The sequence below is a fragment of the Hypomesus nipponensis genome, chromosome 16 (genome assembly GCF_054491055.1).
Source record: "Hypomesus nipponensis isolate SF chromosome 16, ASM5449105v1, whole genome shotgun sequence".
In the NCBI taxonomy this organism is placed as follows: Eukaryota; Metazoa; Chordata; class Actinopteri; order Osmeriformes; family Osmeridae; genus Hypomesus; species Hypomesus nipponensis.
In genome coordinates, this window is record NC_140376.1 from 3,611,974 (window position 1) to 3,631,646 (window position 19,673).

The 19,673-nt window shown below is 43.4% G+C and overlaps 3 protein-coding genes across 14 annotated transcripts; 1 reads left to right on the plus strand and 2 right to left on the minus strand.

Annotated features, from left to right (window-relative positions):
- Window positions 1-3,854: 3,854 nt before the first annotated feature.
- LOC146254404 (chymase) lies at window positions 3,855-6,047 on the plus strand. Its single transcript, XM_084676161.1, has 5 exons — window positions 3,855-3,949; window positions 4,250-4,406; window positions 4,688-4,814; window positions 4,944-5,168; window positions 5,298-6,047. The coding sequence occupies exons 1-5, from the start codon at window positions 3,892-3,894 to the stop codon at window positions 5,439-5,441; spliced, it is 711 nt and encodes a 236-aa protein (XP_084532287.1). The 5' UTR covers window positions 3,855-3,891; the 3' UTR covers window positions 5,442-6,047.
- Window positions 6,048-6,300: 253 nt separating this feature from the next.
- On the minus strand, window positions 6,301-15,234 carry LOC146254405 (cold-inducible RNA-binding protein-like). 10 transcript variants are annotated; one of them, XM_084675589.1, is made up of 9 exons: window positions 15,172-15,234; window positions 12,433-12,542; window positions 11,544-11,668; window positions 10,119-10,227; window positions 9,873-9,979; window positions 9,327-9,498; window positions 8,749-8,851; window positions 8,484-8,548; window positions 7,395-7,943 (listed from the first exon to the last, which is right to left on the minus strand). In XM_084675589.1, the coding sequence occupies exons 4-9, from the start codon at window positions 10,216-10,218 to the stop codon at window positions 7,915-7,917; spliced, it is 576 nt and encodes a 191-aa protein (XP_084531715.1). In that variant the 5' UTR covers window positions 10,219-10,227; window positions 11,544-11,668; window positions 12,433-12,542; window positions 15,172-15,234; the 3' UTR covers window positions 7,395-7,914. The 10 variants fall into 10 exon arrangements, 8 of the variants coding, with proteins under 8 accessions (XP_084531721.1, XP_084531720.1, XP_084531719.1 ...); XR_014731442.1 differs by lacking the exons at window positions 11,544-11,668; window positions 12,433-12,542; window positions 15,172-15,234 and adding exons at window positions 6,301-7,388; window positions 11,067-11,219 and having other exon boundaries at window positions 7,835-7,943; window positions 8,514-8,548; XR_014731441.1 differs by lacking the exons at window positions 11,544-11,668; window positions 12,433-12,542; window positions 15,172-15,234 and adding exons at window positions 6,301-7,388; window positions 11,067-11,219 and having other exon boundaries at window positions 7,835-7,943.
- Window positions 13,720-17,733, minus strand: LOC146254406 (cold-inducible RNA-binding protein B-like). Of its 3 annotated transcripts, XM_084675585.1 has the most exons (8): window positions 17,598-17,729; window positions 16,932-17,049; window positions 16,198-16,305; window positions 15,925-16,031; window positions 15,675-15,798; window positions 15,386-15,584; window positions 15,172-15,233; window positions 13,720-14,745 (listed from the first exon to the last, which is right to left on the minus strand). In XM_084675585.1, the coding sequence occupies exons 3-8, from the start codon at window positions 16,295-16,297 to the stop codon at window positions 14,732-14,734; spliced, it is 606 nt and encodes a 201-aa protein (XP_084531711.1). In that variant the 5' UTR covers window positions 16,298-16,305; window positions 16,932-17,049; window positions 17,598-17,729; the 3' UTR covers window positions 13,720-14,731. The 3 variants fall into 3 exon arrangements, with proteins under 3 accessions (XP_084531711.1, XP_084531710.1, XP_084531713.1); XM_084675584.1 differs by lacking the exon at window positions 13,720-14,745 and having other exon boundaries at window positions 15,131-15,233; window positions 17,598-17,733; XM_084675587.1 differs by lacking the exon at window positions 13,720-14,745 and having other exon boundaries at window positions 15,131-15,233; window positions 15,705-15,798; window positions 17,598-17,730.
- Window positions 17,734-19,673: the final 1,940 nt, after the last annotated feature.

The following is a 19,673-nucleotide window of genomic DNA, read 5'->3' on the forward strand; positions in this document are numbered from 1 at the left end:
CTGATATGGTGAAGATGACAGATTTTGATTCAGGGACGAGTGATTTAAGGCCAGAGAGTTGTGTCAGAAGCGAGGCCAGGCTCTGGGGCATGTCAGACTGTCTATGAGAGTCAGAGATGAGCTGGCTGTTTTGGGTTCAGAGTAATCCTTCACTGTGAGCGATCCTTCATTCTGCACAGCCGCCCTGTTTAATCTCAGGGCTCAAAAGCTACACACAAACACATGCTTCTGGCAAGGGGAAACGTTATTGCGTAGTTATATATTTATTGGCTTCCAAGAGTATCCATAGAGAAAAAGTCCATGGATGTTTGAAACGTTTCCCACTAACCAGTAACGGCCAGAGAGCCAAAATGTCTTCTAATTCACTTGACAACAATTTAGCCTGGATTGAAGCACATGAAACCTCCATCTCACCTTCAGCTCATGTTGACATGACAGCCAAATAGGAATGGACAGTGACCTATGACACAGACACTGAAGACTTTTCGTTTAGTTTGGAAACTACAACCTCCATCAGTCATGAAGTTGCTTTAAATAGCTGTGAGTTTAAGTGACATGAAAAGCATGACTGACATTGTGTAATCAGCCACTGATTAGAAAAAGTTTTGGATTGACGAGTGTTTCTTTCACTAATGACAGTAATCATTTGCAAGGTATGAAAAACTGTATGGAATTCAAGACAAGTATTTAAACCCAAGACTATAATTTATTGAAATTGCAGGTAAATCTGAGCTGTTTTTTCCCTCGATCTGCTTCTGCAGAGAGAATGAGAGCTACCTGAGCAACACATTCCCAGCTGTGAAAACAGCGCTGAAGAGTTAACATGAAGTCTCATTCATCCAGACTGTGTGCGGAATAGCAGGATTATGGGGTGTCAGGTGAAGCTCTATTTACGCCTTGGCAACCTCTGGTTGCCTTGACAACCGGCAGAAATCTTCACTGGCTGTGCTGTTTGGAGGCAGGGTGGTTCATCTCAGCACGGCTACTGACCCCTCACCTGTGCCAGTGTTTGTAAATTATAGTACAACAATGCCTTAGTAAAATTACTTAAATAGGAGCAAAACACAAGGGAGTAAACACTGAAAGTATCTAAACTCTTTTACTGTCACATTCACTTCCTGTGTGACACGCAGATTTTCTGCATGTGGTGTGTTTCCTCCTCACTTACGAGCCTGAGACATGATGAAGAGGTCGCGAGACACGCTTCCCTGGGAAGCCAAGTGTGAGGAAGTATAACAGGAAGTCGCTTCAAATGAACTGAAAGCATGCTCTTAGAGCAGCGACTGTCTTAGAACCAAAGTTGTGATGTTAGAACACATAGAAAAACGTGCATCTTGCATCCGATGTTGCGAAATCAAAAGGAAACAAACAATGTGAACGGGAAACTCTCAACCCCCGATGCAGCCACACCCGATAAGATCCCTTCAGATAGGTACGTGCTGAAAAGGCATGCGAGGCTGTTTTCAAACAGACATGCGTGCGCTCCCTCACATCCCTCATCTGTAGCTGTCGTGAACCGTCGCCTACAACAGGAATCAACCGTGACTCAGAGTTTCGAGCTTTTTCGCGTGGCAAAGGCCCACAGGTCACATATGATGAGACTGACACAAACTACAGGTGCATCGGCGTCTAGCAAATGTTGTGTTGGCATATGTTCCAAAGTTATTGTGGCTGTCACAAAGAAGCCTCCCAAAGATTATGGCATAGAATAGAGGGGAGGGAGGTCTGTCAAACAGTTTTGCAAGACTGTCCTTTGGTGCTGGAGAACAGTTAAGAAGAGGATTGTCAAAAAATAAACACAGTATATACTGTATATCCAAGCACGTACGTACTGTGTACTATACATTTTAGACACTTAAGGTCACACAAGACATGATTCCTCGTGTCACGTCTCCGCCACTATTCTCTGGATCCCATGTGTCATTCCAGTTAGCCCCAGCCTCCCGGCCTCCCGACCTCCCGGCCTCCCGGCCTCCCGGTCTCGTGCCTTGCATCGCACCGCTCCGAGAACATCCGTTCTTCGCCCCTCCTTCCGTTGTTGTCCTAATCCTTTCTTCTTAATAAACATGTAATTTGCGCCGTGATTTATGTTTTTTTTACGACCATCATTACTTTCCCGTGCTTCAACCGCGACATCCAATGGCTTAACCAGCTCAGGACTCAACCCCCGTGGTCCCTGTAAAGCTGGCGGGCTGGCGGCCCCGTCCTCGTCTTCCACTGGGCTTCCTCTCTGTCCAGCTCCTCTCCGCTCCTCCTGCGATTCCCATTACTGCCCTGAGTTCCAGCATCTCACTCCCACAGTCCATTTTCCTCAGTCTTCTCCTCCCCCTCCTTCTCCTCCTTAGACCGTTTTTCAAAACAACCACAATAAAAGCTTGTGGCTCAGGTATGAAAGTGCCATATTTTCGTCTAGACTTGGGAGGCTGTGTCATAGACATACCTGTGCTGTGAAGTCAGTTTATTTGCATAGCTGAAGGGTAGCCTAGCCTCAAAGCCAAGACTACGATGTTGTTACCACACCACAAACTTTATGATTTTCGGAATGAGGCATTATATGTAGCATGTGTTGGGCAGCTACTGTGTTGTCGACGTTAGGACAGGGGTGGGAAAAAATAAACCCAGAAGAGGTGAAGTATCCCATGACCGTAGTTTTTTATTTATTCAGTCCTGACAACAGTTATACTGTCAAGTATTTGGAGGAAAATATCCCTTCAAAGCTGTAAGTCAGGTAATTTCCCAGTATTAGTCCTTGCGTGACAGTTTTTAACTGGTCAGGGATCCAGAAACACAATTCCAATCAAGAAGCTTGTTTTCGTCAGGATAAAATTACCAAAATGTCTCCATAGTTACCATTTCCAATTATAATGATGATGTGGAGCACGTATTTTACAGTGAAGACCTTTCATGTCGGTTCTCTCTACGTCTGCCAAACCAAGAGAAGGCCTGCAGAACCCACTAGATACTAGACTTTATGAACTGCTTTCGATTTATGCAGCGCATAATATTTCTAATGGTGGGATTATTGGAATTCGTTCTCCTGGTTGAAAGAAAAATGATTGACCAGGATGTTCTGAAAGCTACTGATGTGCAGGTTCAGAGGACAACCCGCTGACTGATCTCCTTCTGCTGGTTTTCCAGAGGGACTCTTCCTCATGTCTACCCCATTCCTCAGAAACCTCATCTGAAAACTGTCGCAAATCACTAAGTTTGAGAGGCCCTAATTTCAAACAAACCCTATTTTTTTATAGTCTCTGTTGACTGCGCAGAATGGGGATAGTGTTGCCTCAGAGGGCTGAGGCCAGACAGAGGAATTGGGAGGGGGGACATGAATGAGGCCAGACTCCAAATAGGGGGAGGGAATCTTCAAGGCTCTCTGCCTCCACTACAGAGGCACTGGGGGGGTAAATTATGACCGATCTCTGTGCATCACAGAACTCACATAGAACCTGATTTACGCTGAATGATCCACCAGTGGACTCATTCACTGAGTTATCTTAGGGTCACACACTTAAGAAGTGGCCTTTTCGCGTGACGTAAATCTACAATAGCATAAATCAAAAGATGCACAGATGTGTTTGTCGAAGACCGAGGACGAATTGTACAGTAGAATTGCAGTGTAGCAAATCAAAAACACTTCAGAGAAGAACCAGCTTCCTGTGTTGCCATCGTTTCCAGTCCACTTCTATACTGACTGTATTCTTCTCAAATTCAGTGCTTTCAGAGAGTCGATCCTTGAGATTTCTACAGGCCTCTTCCTGTCTGAGTACGAACCTCAGGCTGCGCGCACACATGCGGTTCCTGTGTGTTTCCTGCTTACTTTCCTTTATAAAAGCTTCAGTCCTGAGACGTAGAGGCAGGGAGGAACACTCGGACACTCAGCAGAGCTTCACTATGTGCTTCTCTCTGAAGCTGTCTGTTCTGGTGCTGATGCTTACGTTCTGCAATCAAGGTAATTACAGTTCCAGACAACTGCATGTGTGTGTTCTGGTGGTGGTCTTGGGGCGGGGGTGGGGGGAGAAAATCTGAAGCAGCTACAAAGATCCTTCACGTTTTTTAAGGGGCTTTTTAGATGTCTGTTACATATCTCTCACCGTTAATGGACTGATCCAGACTGTGGCATTGTGCTGGGGGAATCATATACCCGTTTGGCAGCACTTTCCAATAGCAATGGACTATTCTAGATACAGGAGTGGCTGTTCTCATCAGGAGAACCGGTCATCTCATCAGCTGTTGGTGTGGTCTGTCTCAGTTCAGGCAGCTAGCATCTTGGGAGGCAGCGAATCAGTGCCCCACAGTAGACCCTACATGGTGCTCCTAGAGGTCACCAGTAACCAGAAGATCAAAACCTGTGGCGGCTTCCTTGTGAGGGATGACTTTGTGGTGTCTGCAGCCCACTGCGATGGAGAGTAAGTTTACTGTCAGAGATCCCAATCAACGTTAATTAAGCCCTGCGTGCGAGAGAAAGAGATATGAAATACATCCAGATCTGGATAAGAGCGTCTGCTAAATGACTAAATGTAAACGCATATTGGGGATGAATTCAAAGAGATTACACGGATATGAACGTTGTCCAACTTCTCTACAATCCTCCTAGGACATTAGTACTGTTTATATTCAGGTCTGTAGACTGAGGAACATGGATGATTACTGTTGCCGTTCATGCTAATTTGATGTATTTGTTTTAAAGTTGTATCACAGCCAAACTGGGGGTCCACAATGTTTATAATGGATCTGAACAACACATGAAAGTAAAAGCGGTTCATAAACATCCAAACTTCACCCGAGACTTTCTTAATGACATCATGCTGTTGAAGGTAGAGTACCCAACTAATGAATACGTGTAGCTGTTGCATGTTTGATTCCAACAGTAATTCAACACAAATTTAACTATTAATGTTGACTAGAGAATTTAACATGACCTCATATATCTCAATGACCACCAGCTGGAAAAAAAGGCTGTGTTCACCCACCACGTGCAGCCCTTAGCTCTGCCCGTGGAGAATGACCAGCTATCAGACCTGTGTCTGGTGTGTGGTTGGGGACGCGCAAATATACACAAACCATATGCCTCCAAAGTGCTAAGAGAGGTCAATGTGACAGTCATTCCCAATGATACATGCAAGGAAAAACATGTTCTCTGCACACTGGGGAAAAACAGACCTGCCAAGGTGAATGGTGCCCAAAACAAACAACATTTGTCTTAAGAAATAAGGCATTAACAAAATAATGTCATTGTTTATGAAAGAAACAAAGTAAGTTTGCATTCATCTTGAGGACCATTTCTTTCGGTTTTCCAGGGAGATTCCGGAGGACCGTTGGTCTGTGGAGGCCTGGCCTTTGGGGTAGTGTCATACATGGAGGACAAAGAAAACGGATTCATTGCTTACACGAACATCCCAGAATACCTCCCTTGGATTAGCGAGACAATGACCCATCACTGATAACCACACAAAAACATCTTATCTTTAGTCAGATGAGACCAGAGGGGCTTGAGTTCCAAACGAGACGAGAGATCGAGCCTCTTTAATGTATTAGTTCAGTGGCTTATGGTTAGATAGATGCATATTTCTACATTTAGATTATCTAAAGCTTTCTGTGTTTGTTTTTGTGCCATACAGTTTGACAGTCAGCATTTTTTATGGGAGGTTTAGTTATCAAAATAAGAGTTGTCATTCTTATTTTAGTAGTAGTTTTAGATTATACAGTCGCATCATTCACACAGTAATTGTATAGGTGATCCACACAAAACATTCTGTTAGAAGCTGTGTTACAAAAATGTTAGTCTACACTGCCACCCTGTGGTAAACATGCAAAATATTATCTTTGCAAAAACAAGTCTTGCCTATTTCTTCAAGCATTATTATTATTAATAAGATGCAGGAGGCCCTCTAGTGTTGCAGCCATTTCTTGCAGACTTACAAAAATATATCCATTCCAACCTTGATAAATTATTAAATCTTCAGGAATATAATCTTAGCAAATGCTCATAATGTAACAATGAATTTCAAGTGGTGTACCAAGAGCACAACTGTTCAAATAAATGGTCTGGTCAATCAAGCCTCCTCTTGTTTTCAATTGTACATCCATGTGACTCCACAAGACAATTGCCTCACTTCTGAACCCACTTCAGGACAGGAGACATTGTGCTTTCTAATGTCATGCATCCAAACCAATGTAGGTAACAAACAAACTTCTTACTGAAAGGGAAATATTGGTTCCAAATAAAGATTTAACTGGGCATTTAAAATACCCTGCTACTCAGACAGGCATGTTAACATTGATTACAAAAGATAGCAGATATCTGGAAAGGCTTTTTTTATTTAGGAAAAATACAACCATGAAGATACAGAATGCTTAAAAAAAATCAAATACAAAACCAATCTGATGTTATGGCGAGAACAGTATTGTGAAATAACTTTTACTCCAAGGTGTGTTTGTTGAAATTAGCTCGATAAGACGTTTGCATCTTATAGAACTGTCCAGTTTCACATTTTTTGAGCGTAGTATTTGGAACTGTTAAGTGAGATATGGACTTCAAATCTCATTCCGATCTTTTTATGTGCGGCAGATAAAGCAAAAATAAAATTAAAGTTCTCAAGAGGAAACCAAACAGCTTTGTGGAGAACCTGTAAATGGACAGTGAAGCAACAGGTCGTACTCCATATAACAAGTGAACCAGTCCTCGTCACCTCCCAGAACCTACGACATATTTATGAACCAGTCCTAGAAGGTTTCTCTCCCTCAGCTCTTCCTAAAGTACAGTGCAACGTGATGTTGATGTTATCAGACTCAGTGTACGTTTCCCTTCATTTAGACTTCACCACAACGTGCCGGCGTAGCAGTCAAACTCAACCTAAATAAGCGTAACGAGCATGTTACTTAAATGCAGAGCATAACGTTGACTACATAAGCGCTACCATTCTTTTACCTCTAGATACATTCCCCAGTCTTTTAGATCGTACCCTGTGGCCACAGGGCCGCCAAGTGAGACGACAGTCTATAGCACACGAGCCTCTTCACAGCTCCCCTAACAGTAAATAAAAATCAAAATGTTCTCTACAGATCAATAACTCAAAATCAAAAAAGGACCAAAAAACTTCACCAAAAATAAAAAAAACTTGGAACAGGACCGGTTTGGCTGACTCTTGAGGTGCGAGCCAGCCCTCCCCGCACTTATCCAGGACTGCTCTTGTCTACATGGTCGGTTTCAGAAGAAGATATTTAAAGTGTTGCGGAGCAGCGGGGGGGGGGGGGGGGGGCGCTGGGTTCGAGGCCCAGGCCGGCCCCGCAGTCATCGGGATAGGGCCGCCGGATCGGGGGTGAGGGGCCGTGTCCAGACGACACATCCGGACGTCCTCCGCGCCCCGTCTACCAGCCGCCATCGTCACCTGAGCAGCAAGTTAGACACACACACGCGTTACCGCAATTCAGTAGCAGGAAGACTCGTTTCTTAAGAGGGCCCTGCGACTGAAAGCTTCTACTTACTGTGTTGAAAACCATCCAACTTCAGGATTTACTCCTCCAGACACAATGACTAGTTAACTGAGAAGATTCACTTGATGCTAAAAGCTATCATTTACACCCAACCCTCCCCCCCCCAAAATACCAAAGTAACAACAACAAGATTCTACCAGTGCAAAACGCACTTCAACTAATGAGTTGAAAGGAACTAGATAAGAACTTCACTGCAGACCAGGATGGCAACTTTAGGAATGAAAAGAATTCCTCTAGAAACGGGGCAGGAGAAAGACAGAACGCTTCTGACATCACAAGCAGTGATGAGCTAGAGTGCCCAGCCTGGTAGGAAGCTGACGCTAGACCTGTGGTAGCCTACCTTTCCACCCACTCTGCAGTGTTTTAAACTGGACCTTCAACATTTAGCTTCTTCAACATATTTCAACTATGGCAGAGGCCTCACTGGGAGACAAAGAGAACTCCATATCCTGTTTGAAGAAGAAAAAGCCTAGTGATTAATGAGGTTCAGCGTGCAGGTAGACATGGACGCAGCATTTGGGACAACTCTGCCACCCTGGGAACCATGTTTCGGTTCCCTCCAACTCTTCATCAAATTGTAAAAAAATAAAATAAATAAAAAACGACTTGCCCCCCCCTCCCCCCAAACACAGAGAGGCTGTATGACCCCCCCCCCCCCCCCCAGCACACCTGGGACGGCCGTTCCCCAGTTTCAACCTCTTGATTTCGCCCTGACTGACACTTCATGCACTAAAGGAGCATAGTTTGTTTTAGCTACTAGGCCGTGTGATCACTGGACACGTCACAGGACCGCTGAGGACCATAGGGGGCGAAGCCGGCCCAAGAGAAGCCCATCCAGCTGCAATGCGCTTCGAGGACCTGCCTCGACTCTGGCGATGATTGGGGCCCAATCCAATTCTACAGCAGCTTTCTTGTGATGAGGCTGTCCAGGCACCGGATTGGCCGCCTATCGTAGACTGACTTGTGCAAGCTTACTTAAGAAGCCTCACCATAGCTATCGAAGCTGTCTCTGTACGAACCTCCAGAACGATCGTATCCTCCTCCTCCTTGCGCTCTGTAAACACAAAAAAGGGAGGGGCAAGTATGAGTCAACAGGAAGTGGAGGGGGAGAAAGAGCAAGCCCACAAAACATCCTTGTTGCCCGTTTAGGGTGGATTTCTAAATGCATTTGTTGACTCGACTGGATGTCAGCACACCAGAGCGAGAACCACCTCCAGCTGTGGTGCAAGTGAAGAGATGTGCTGAGCTAGTCACCTGTCTCTGTTGTAATAGCCTCGGTCGGAGTATCCTCCACCTCCACTTCTGCTGTCGTAGCGCCCCCCACCGCCGCCGCCGCTGTAGCCTCGATCACTGCCACCTGCAAGCCAACAGCCAGCACAGCCATCAGCACGCGTCCACGAACCAAGCAGCAAGGCATCACAGACGGTTTATTTTTTAGAGGTCGTTAAGAGTACGAGAGAATGTACTGGTCGGATATTCAGGAGACAAGAAACGTGGGTCAAACTCAAACCTCTACGGCTACTAGATCACGGCAAGAGTCACTGCAAAACAAGAACCAGACATGAGGACGTAGGAGGAGCCAGGCTTAGGGGTTTGACGGGGGTGGGTAAAGGGCACGCACAAACACACACACACACACAACTACTTGTGGTTAGTTCTGCGGATCGCAGGCACCCAAGTAGAGGTGTGAGGGACGAGCCACGTCTCTGTAGGCGCGAGGGAGCGGGGAAGGGCGGAGACGGCCTGTCAGTCACTCCAACCAAGAGAGAAACGAGGGCGGGGCACACGAGTGCAGGGGGGCACCTTACTGGACAGGAAAACAACAAACTTGCCTCGCGAGAAGCCACGCCCACCTCTTCCACCACCACCTCTTCCTCCACGGAAGTAACCTCCACCGCCGCCTCGACCGCCGGAGGAGCCCCCGCGGAAACCGCCTCCTCCTGACCGCCCACCGCCGCCAGATTTGCCAGCCTGGTCCACACGGATTTGCCTGCCGTCCAGGGACTAAATAGATAGAGGGGGGGGGGGGAATGTGATTACAAAACCACCACAACCACAGAGTGATATTTGAGGTTCTTGCTGTTTCATTGCAACTTGTCTAACTACATGCTCTTATTGTTCTTCCCTTTTGGGACTTATTTGGTTTCACAATGTATGCTACAATGTTTGGATATCCACAATGTTTAGGGCTATCTCGTTATGATCAGTGAACTATGCACTTTTCTCTCTTGGAAGTCACTTTGGAAGAAAGGGTCTGCTAAATGCTGAATGTAATATTTCTAGGTTATCCAACTAACCCCTTAAAATGTACATTTTCAAATGGACACTATTGCCATATGACTGATCTTGACCAGACTGAAATAGTCCATATAGCTCACCTTGCCGTTCATGGCCAACATCGCATCCTTGGCCTCATCTGGATTGTCAAACGTAACGAAGCCAAATCCTCGGGACCTCTGCGTTTCCCGGTCTTTAATTACAACCACTAAAATGGGGAAAAATATATATAGTTTCGTTATACAGCATGTAAATTAAGCATGTTACTTTAACTTGCATGTAATACACATTTTAAAAATGTGTCACATCACATTGATCAGCGCAACTTCATAGTGGCTTGACGTTACCTTCTGATATTTGCCCGTATTTAGAAAAGACATCTTCTAATGACTGCTCATTGGTGTCAAAGCTGAGGCCACCAACAAATAGCTTCCCTTCGTCAGACATTCTATTCACCTGTGTAGACAAAAGGGACAATAAATGACATTCGGTTAAAATACCTGTACCATATGAACTATAGGGAAGCCCTCATTTCTAAAAGCAAAGAAAGGCCCAAACCAAGCAGCATGCATGCTAGCTAGCGACTAGTAGCCCAGACACACACATTACTAGTTACGGGAGAAGGATGAAAGATAGCTAGCTAGATAGCGCCACTGGTTAGCGGTAGTATTCCTAAGCTGGCTTATAACTTGAAAATACAAGCAAATAATACATTTTACGCTCACTTGTAGAAATAAAACACTAGCGTTAGCTCGGATGTTTGATACAATATGTGCCGTATTATGTTCCGTCAAAACGTAAGGTCACGTAACAGCATTTCCAACCGTGGTGCTACCCGCCCCCACATGTGCTAGGCCCCGACTCCCCCTTTGTTCAGCATCGCTGTTCAGATTCACGGCGCCATTGAGCACCATCATTGTGAATTACACCAACATGACCACCCCCGGCCAGCCGGTCCGCTTCTACTGCGTCATTACATTTTAAAATACCAATACTCTAATTTAACTATACGTCTATAGAAACACAATTATAAACATGTACGCATGTCTAAATCCTACTAGATTCTACCACACTACCATGTACTCGACAATCAGCTATATTAGCTGGCTTGCTAACCACTGCGGCGAGGATATTTGCGTTAGCCAGGCTTGAACGACTATCGGTGAGCGCGTCGCCAAAATATTTCTTAATCACATAATTTGCCATCCCTTTCCCGTCTCTTCAAAGTGATATATTTCATCATTCGACAGGCACTGAAAAACATGTATAAATTATTGAACGTAAAGGCATATTACCCCCAACAAAACGCCGTCGAAATCTGTTATGACCGACTGGCCTGAAGCTGCGTGAGTGATCAAGATCCTAGGATGCCAGCTAGCTAGCTACGTCTTTGTAACGATGCGTCCCACGTGACACCTACATGATTTAAACTGGCTGGCACGTCAGGCTAAATATATGCTTTTCACGATATTGTGACATATTTGGTCACGACAAAAGGAAGTATCCAACGTTCATTTCGATATATATTTACCTCGTTATAAAAAAAATACTGTTTCATTGGCATGTCCACAAAAAAAAAAAATTAAATGTAAAAGCCCAATCAATAGGTTTTAACCAAGCTTTACTTCAACAGTCAGTTTTCATGAGCCTTGTCAACAAAATATCCACACATCTTATTTAATCGTCCCCCCCCCCACATAGTCCCTCGCCATTTTGGATAAATTGCAAACAGTATTGTGCACATCCAAAAATAATCAATTGGATGCCCATACCCATGAACAACATGCAAAGCCAGCAGCCAGTGCACCCTGAAGGACATCTTAATTCCGGTCCTTCCTCTTGATGGGGACAGACCAGCATTCTGCTCCTCAGTAGGATTATATATCCTGTGCCTGACCTGAAACATAAACCCTCCATTAGATTGAGGAAGACACCGTGGGGTAGTTATGCCAGGTAGTGATAAATCAGAATTAGGAAAAAGGGGTTAGTCCAAGTGATATCCCCACATTCAGGATCAAATTAACCAAAGAATAACACTCAGTGAAACTATTCAAAAAGCTAAGTTTGATGCATTGAATCAGTCATGCCTGAAGTCTTGTTATTAAAAGCAGCAACAATGGCAGCATCCATCCACATCTTGCATAAGTTAGTGCTTGATCCAATTCTCAGCCACTGACGTGGCAACAATTTAGTTGTTACATAATGGTCTAAGTAACACATTAACGTACTACAGGCATCAGGTGCGTTGCCAGCTTAATTGGCCATGTACAAGCATGTTTAGATAGCTTAATCCGTGTGTTATCGTCAGGTCATTGTGACCCTTCAGTCAGTGACCCCACCGTCAAGTTGCGACAACTTTACCTCACACAAAAATAAAGTGGAGCATTTTCTTTTAACCGTCGGGCTGTATCAGACTCCCCACAGCGCTTAGGTTAAAAGAAAATGCTTTTCATTTTGATTTTGTATTGGGTAAAGTTTTCGCAACACAAGGTTGGGTCGTCGTGACCCGAAGGCAGCACAAGGGTTAAAGACCCATGGTCTACCTTTCGCACCCTACCGATTCATTTGAACTACATTCTCATAAGTGATCCTATTGAGATGCACTCTTATGAATGATAAGCACATCTTGCTAGTTGGCATAATACAATGGCCACAACCCACCATAGGATGTTATCCATCTCCTTGGTTTGACGTAGCTGAAGTGAATGAATACCCAGGCAGACCAGTAGTCCCAGTCAAATAGTCTCCTCAGGACCCGAGGCTTTGTCAACCTGATCAAGCAACAAAAAATGCCATTATTTTCGGGGCAACCACAAATGGACAGAAAATGCATATAAAAACGGCATGCATTAAAATGACAAGTTCAGTTAAGTAAAACTATTATTCAAATTGCTCAAGAGTTGAGTCTGAAAACTTAAAACACTGAAACAAGTTTTTCAAAATAATAGTTGGAAGTTGACAGTAAAGACATTCAAACTAGACAATTTAGTGATTTTCTGTACTGGACACGCAAAGTAAAATGTAAAATCAGTCTACACTAAGATGAAAACAACTTTGCAATCGCAGGGAGAACAATACAAAACACTTGGTTGTTTTTTTAAGTGAGTTTCACATGAGTCGAATTTTTTGGGAGGATCTCTTTGGGACACTAGCATATTCCAGCAATGACAGTTGGTGAAAATTTCAAATGCTCAATGGTCATTGTGAGAAGCTCACGTCCCGTTTCTTCTAAACGGGAACAGGGTCCCCATAAACAGGACACGTCACTCGACGTAGTCATGCATTCCTATAGAAAACTGGACAGTGACTTAGAGTTCAATCTCAGGAGGGCCTGGGGGGAGGGGGTGGTGATAGCCCTGGGTAGGGGAGGGGGCAAAGTTGAAAAAGGTAGAGATAAGATGGGACATCAAAATGAGAACTGTTGAGGGATGCGAACAGGAGAGCAAAAATTGTTACCTCACATTACTGGCCTATCTCCACATATGAACTAGCCAAGAGAGCAGCATTCACCAGAGAGGGTTCGCGTGTCGGTAGGCCCAACACTTCATTCTCCAAGGACTTTGTTGATTTCCAAACCGATAGCAGAGCTCTTGGGCGCAATGAAGCATTATAACAGAACCAGTACCAGGAGAGGACATTTCATTTCAATTCTGCTTGAATTCTCATTTCTACTGACGGAAACATTGAGCCCACCCCCACAGATTAGCTTGAGACAGGACTATTTAAAAGCCTCCAATGTATAACATTTAACGATCCCAATAATTTCTTTCAGGCTACACCTGAGCACCTTTCCAAAACAAGATCCCAGTATAATTTTCCTTTAAAATGGAATGCAACACTTGTCTGCTCTATCGACCCACCTACATATCTTCCAGACTGAGGTAATTGTCTAGAGCATCATCACATTCAGCTTAGCTTCATTCTTTGGAGGCACAAGAAATCAGAGCATTTTCAACGGATTGTTTAATAGGCTTCATGAAGCCAGAATATACAAAAAAATCTTATAGGTGTTGGTACACAGAACAGAGCACATTTCCTTGTAGTAACATTTCTTGAGGATGACCTTGAATGGGGTTTTTTGTCCATCAGAGTAGCATAATGAACTGCCAGCTGCAGCAGACTGCATCACCTACACCGAGTATGGCAGCTCAAGAGCTAGACGTTGAGTCACCAGACAAAGTTAATCACTTTGCACTAGATATTGAATACTTACATATCTTTATCAATATCAAGGAGGTTTACTGGAAACCAGTGCTACCAGTCAACATTCCTTCCTTCCTACACTAAATGAATGAATTACAGTTCCCCCTGGAAACATCACAGCTTGTCAAGCTTCTAGAGTAGATCTAAAAGATTTAATTTCTCCTTTTTTTTCGTTTTTATTTTATTTTAAAGACCAGAATTCACTACAACTCCAGTTTGAAAGGAAGATTAGATAGTAACGTCTATTTGCAGATATTTGAGGCTTAGAATGAGCAGGGTCATGGTCAGGTCAAGAGACTGAATTTGTCATAGAAGCTATCAGGCTGTGTTGGACAGTTTTCAGAGATCCTACCTAGGAGCGGTTGAACAGTGGAACAGGTTTCATTTCAATTTAAGCCATTTTTTCTTAAAATCATCAACTTTGATCCCCCCAGAAAGCAGTCCCATTACACCAGGAGGAAAAAAATTGATCAAAAAAAAAGGATCAACGCTCCACACATGAGCGCCAAGCCTAACAGTAAAGTTTCTACAGGATTTCAGTTCCTGCCAAGAGGACAGATTATCCTGAATAATATTTTCAACACGATAAAAAGGACTGAAGATGCTGCAATGTCTGTTAAAGAAAACACTAGAACCAGATACCACAAACAGAAAAAAACAACAAATTCAAAAAAAAGGGATCTTCGAAGAGCGCATCTTTTAAAAAGAAAACAGCCAGCGAAGTGACGATCTTGCAATCAGGAAGTTTTTTTTGTATTTACTCGTGTGTAGCTGAGGACAAGAAGTAGGGCAAAAGTGTAAAGGCACTGCAGCATTCTGACATTATTCACACAGAACACTAGAATCCTATGAATGAGGGGTGTGCCAATGCTCTGTACAGGTAGTTTCTGTGGAACGGGCAAAGCACAAGTCGAGGGGCATTTTTTTTTGACTCTTGGGGAAAAAAAGGACAGGTTCTGAGCGTAGCCGCCACGGAATGTGGCCTTGGGAACTAGGACAACTGGTTTCTGCTTCAGGTTTTTCTATGTATTTGACGGTTGGATTTCCATCGTTTCAAAGAACGGCTGCAGGTTTCTTTGAGAGGACTTGAGTATTTTAACATACTAATCCAAGAGGTCAGGGAGTGAAACACGGGGTGGTTTTTGTCCACAATTCTAATCTGGCTCAACTGCTAAGCTTGATCACTGCAATACTCACCATAGCTGTCATAGCTGTCTCGGTAAGATCCTCCAGAACGATCACCATAACCTCCTTGGCTCCTGAAAGAGATTCAAATCCAATCAATCAAGACAATAAAAAAAAACATACATATTGTAATTCCTACTTCATATACGGCTTGACAGATCTCAAAGCACCAGTACGCAATAATTTTGTCAATTAATTTTTTATCAGCGACCAGCCAGAAACTCACCGGTTATCCCTGTAACCTCCACCTCCACCCCCAGAGTATCCTCCACCTCCTCCTCCACTCCTGTAGCCTCCTCCATAACTCCTCTCTCCACCTCCACTGCCACCATAGCTCCGGTCACCACCGTAGCTCCTGTCGCCTCCGCCTCCACCATAGCTTCTGTCTCCGCCGTAGCTACGTTCACCTCCATATCCTCCGCCACCTGGAGAATAGCACAAAAAAAAAAAACATTTTTAAAAGGCTGTTCTTTCGGGGACCGAAGTCCTTACTTCATCTGAATAACCACACCCACCTCTTCCCCTGCCCCCTCTGAAAAATCCACCTCCTCTGCCACCGCTAGATCCTCCTCGGAAGCCACCAGATCTTCCTCCAGACTTGCCCGCCTCATCAACACGGATGGTTCTGCCGTCAAGAGACTACAAAACAATTTGGGAGCATAACCTTTTTTTGTTAATTAAATATAAATGCGTTATTTATTTATTTTACAATGGGATTATTATTTACGTTGCGATATGCCGAGTGCAGTAAAGCCATCTACTCACCCTGCCGTTCATGGCTGTCATGGCTGCCTTTGCATCATCAGGGCTGTGAAAAGTGACAAAGCCGAATCCCCTGGACCGTTTCGTCTCACGGTCTCTGACTACATCAACTAAGGGAGGAATGAATAAAGTCAATACTTGCTGTAATATAGTGCCCAGCATAAGGGCTCATAAAAAAAAGTAACATTTTTCGGATTAATCATTTCAATACAGCGTAATGGGCGAGTAAATGATTAGCGTGCAGAGATAGGGGTTTATAGCAATCATACAACATACCTTTTACGATGTCCCCGTACTTGGAAAACGCCTCTTCCAGTGAGGGTTCTTCTGTATCGAAACTGAGGCCACCGACAAAAAGCTTTCCATCATCGGCCATCTTGAAGTCTTAGAAATAATTTCAGTTATTCAAAGTTTGTCGGGATATTCGTTATTCACACATTTACCAACTCTAGGGCAATTGTCCATTTAATCACTCGTTAACATTTACGATTTACTTGATGTTTATGACGGACCAAAACGTGGTTTCCTTAAAAAAAAAAAAAAAACACCTGGCCTTTCATTGTTCAACATGCAACAAAGCCATTTTGTATACCAGCGTTAGCTTCCGCTGCTAACGACGTCGTTAGCTTAGCACCACGCAGTGTGAAACGGCTGCAGTTAGTGCAACAAAAACAAAACCAAGCAAACAAGTATAAAAAAATAAGGATTGTTGATTACGAAACCATGTTTAAATGTACAAGCGATGTACGTTTTACTGGTAATTAATAACCCCTAGACAAGCAACTGGTTGGTCTTGTCGCCAATATCTGGCTTCTTTGGGGCCAGCAGAGGCTAAGCGCACAACCACGACACATGCATTTTCGACATCCAGTCAACTGGGATATGTCGCTAGCGAACAATTACCGATGGATTTACTGTCGCTTTATATTTAAACCATTATTGTCGAATTGTAAAATAATCTTACACAAACTTCTGATAAAAACGAATAACTTAAGAGAACACATCCTTACCTCTGTGTGGTTTAGCGTCGTCTGAGACAGATGAGAAAATGGCCACTGAGTAATGCAAGCACTGGGCGTGTCCTGCGAGTACTGGCTAGCTATTGCTCCTCAGTTGAGTTGGAACCCTCTATTTGAAGGAAAAATCACCAACCACAAGAGTGACGAGGTCATTAAACAAATTAAAAATAAAAGTTAGAAAAGGGAGCAAGTTATTTGTAAAAACGAGAGATCATAATAACTGTTTTAATTATGCTTTAGTTTTCCCCTGGTAGGCCTACTCAAGTATGTATGGCCACATGGACTCCACGCACTAAATCGAAAGTAAAAGCACTCTAATTTGCTTAGGGTATGCCTGACAGTAAAGTATTTGACATTATCTTACTCAAGTTTAATGGCGTTTCCTTTCCAAAGACAGTTCTCTTAACGTGTTGTCAGACCACACTGCACACATACCACACACACAAAATAGTCAAAACTATTGACCATAGTTGGTTGATGTTGCAGCCTACCTGTATGCTATTCTTTGCCATTGTGTTTTTGGTTTTGTTCTGCCCTAAAACATCTGAATCCCAATCCCCATCCCTATATGAGGCCCTTCGCTTCTTGCAAGTCATTGTTGTATGTTTTTTAACTTGCCTGGCAAAATCAAGATGAATATTCCTGCATGTGACTTACCAGGATCAAATATTGTGTAAATCTCTCTAGGGTACTGATTAAAGAAAGTAATGCAGACATAAAAAAAAAACTAAATGTGTATTGGATGGTATCTCCTCCTACCACCAGAGCCTAGCTAGCTCCCTCATCGGTCACCTCCCCCTGTTGATGTAGAATACGTTTTTTTTCACTGGGGGGCACTATTGCTGTGTTAATCTCCCATTCGGAGGAAACCTATATGGAGGAGTTGGCAATGAAAGCAGTAGATTTAGATGTCAGTCAGGTGAAGACTAGCTGTCATCAAAACATAAAGTAATTAGGATCCCAATAAATAGTGAACATGAAGAAAACTGAGGCAGGGCCAGGTTCATGGTTACAGTTTTAATTTAGGAAGCATGATGTCTAATGAATATGACTGTTTTGATTGCATTATATGGAAGGTCAGTATCTAGTGCTCCAGTGAAAAGGAAAGACCTAGTGATGATTTGTGGAAAACACTTTCTTTGTTGCTTCACTTACATGAATGCATTAGACATACATACGAACATTGTGATCTGGTAACTCTTAGAATGTTTACAAAGCCATGATTGGGTTCCGTTTTCCAAACTCAAAGTCATGGTCAAGAAGAAGAGAATCCACATGTGTTTTCATTTGATTAAATATGAATTTAATTAGCATGTCTTTAAAATGTTTGAAGACAACATTTTCAGCAAAGTGAAAAGTCCTTCAGTAGTGTCAGTCATGTAGTTGTCTGCCTATGAAAATATAAGGATGATTACAACTACAATAGCAGGTGGCAAAAAAACACTCAATTCGACTAATATTAAAATCAAATAACCGGAGGGAAAATATTTTATTGTTATAACATAAACATGAAATGTCTGAGTTCTATAAATATTGGTCTACAGCTTTTTTTGTCTCTATTGTCTGTCTCATTACATTTAGTCATTAAGCAGACGGTCTTATCCAGAGCAACTTACAGTAAGTACAGGGACATTCCCCGAGGCAAGTAGGATGAAGTGCCTTGCCCAAGGACACAACGTCATTTTACACTGCCGGGAACAAACTGGCAACCTTCTGATTAGTATCCCAATTCCCTAACCGCTCAGCCATCACCGCAGACCCCTCCTTAAAGGTCTGCATGTTTTTTTCCTGTAAGAGTGTAATACCGTCTAAATTCCCAAATATCTCTCTGAAATGTAGTAGCTCCAGGCACCATTTTAACAATATTTCTTAGAGAAGTCCATCTGCTGATTCAGTTAGCAGGTTTTGTTAACCTCTCACTACACATTACAAGGCCGTAATCATAATATCTATCCCAATATATTGATATAAAAATATAAATACAAATATAAATGTGCTAAGCTACAACAGGCAACCACGCACGCTGTCCGAAATTATCATAACAAATGCAATTTGTCGCCCCCCCCCCCCCCCCCCATGTTGACTCCATGGCTACGGCCTTGGCACATTGTATTATTTAACCTTCCCATTAGAGGCAAGTGCCTCGTGAAAAGCAACACTCATGGTGTTTAAAGAACTGAGAAAGTGATAAAAACTGACTGCAGCCCTGTATAGGAATGTAGTTAAAACTAATGAGGAATGATATTTCAGCCAACCCACCTGCTCTTATGTGAGTTAGGCTGCCTCACTTCACCCACAAGCTGCTGTGTGACATTCAGTCATAGCATGCACATGTTACTACTTTGTTTGTTTTAGCTACAAACCAGACTTCAGTTAAATAACTGTCCAAGTCTGGGTGCACTTAATTTGTCTTACCCACTGCAATTAAACCTATCGTTGGTGCCAGAAGTGCCAACTGTGAGCTATTTTCAAATGTGTTGATAAAATCAACCTCAGTAATAGATCTGGGTTTGCTTCAAAGTTGTAGGGGAAATGAACGGCTGCCTTGCTGGCTGTTTCCGTAATCTGTCTTTATCACTCACTCACCCTGATATTGAGTGTGTGTGTGTACGTTGTGTGTGCAGGTACGTGTGTATGGGCATGTGTTGGCTGGGACCAGGCGTCTTTGCTTCAGGAAGTCAGAGATCAGAAAGGAATTTAAGGCGAATGAGGTTCAAACTCCGCTGAACTGGC

What these genes read in the sequence shown, in the direction of transcription:
- LOC146254405 (XM_084675589.1), bottom strand. Translation starts at nt 10,218, where the DNA reads ATGTCTGACGAAGGGAAGCTATTTGTTGGTGGCCTCAGCTTTGACACC. An exon ending in ATACGGGCAAATATCAGAAG is followed by an intron (nt 9,980 to 10,118) that starts GTAACGTCAAGC and finishes TCCCCATTTTAG; the next exon opens with TGGTTGTAATTAAAGACCGG. An exon ending in AGACAGCTTCGATAGCTATG is followed by an intron (nt 7,944 to 8,483) that starts GTGAGGCTTCTT and finishes TTCTTCAAACAG; the next exon opens with GATATGGAGTTCTCTTTGTC.
- LOC146254406 (XM_084675584.1), bottom strand. Translation starts at nt 16,297, where the DNA reads ATGGCCGATGATGGAAAGCTTTTTGTCGGTGGCCTCAGTTTCGATACA. An exon ending in GTACGGGGACATCGTAAAAG is followed by an intron (nt 16,032 to 16,197) that starts GTATGTTGTATG and finishes TTCCTCCCTTAG; the next exon opens with TTGATGTAGTCAGAGACCGT. An exon ending in CAGAGGGGGCAGGGGAAGAG is followed by an intron (nt 15,585 to 15,674) that starts GTGGGTGTGGTT and finishes GCTATTCTCCAG; the next exon opens with GTGGCGGAGGATATGGAGGT.
- LOC146254404 (XM_084676161.1), top strand. Translation starts at nt 3,892, where the DNA reads ATGTGCTTCTCTCTGAAGCTGTCTGTTCTGGTGCTGATGCTTACGTTC. An exon ending in ATGACATCATGCTGTTGAAG is followed by an intron (nt 4,815 to 4,943) that starts GTAGAGTACCCA and finishes AATGACCACCAG; the next exon opens with CTGGAAAAAAAGGCTGTGTT. An exon ending in GGAAAAACAGACCTGCCAAG is followed by an intron (nt 5,169 to 5,297) that starts GTGAATGGTGCC and finishes TCGGTTTTCCAG; the next exon opens with GGAGATTCCGGAGGACCGTT.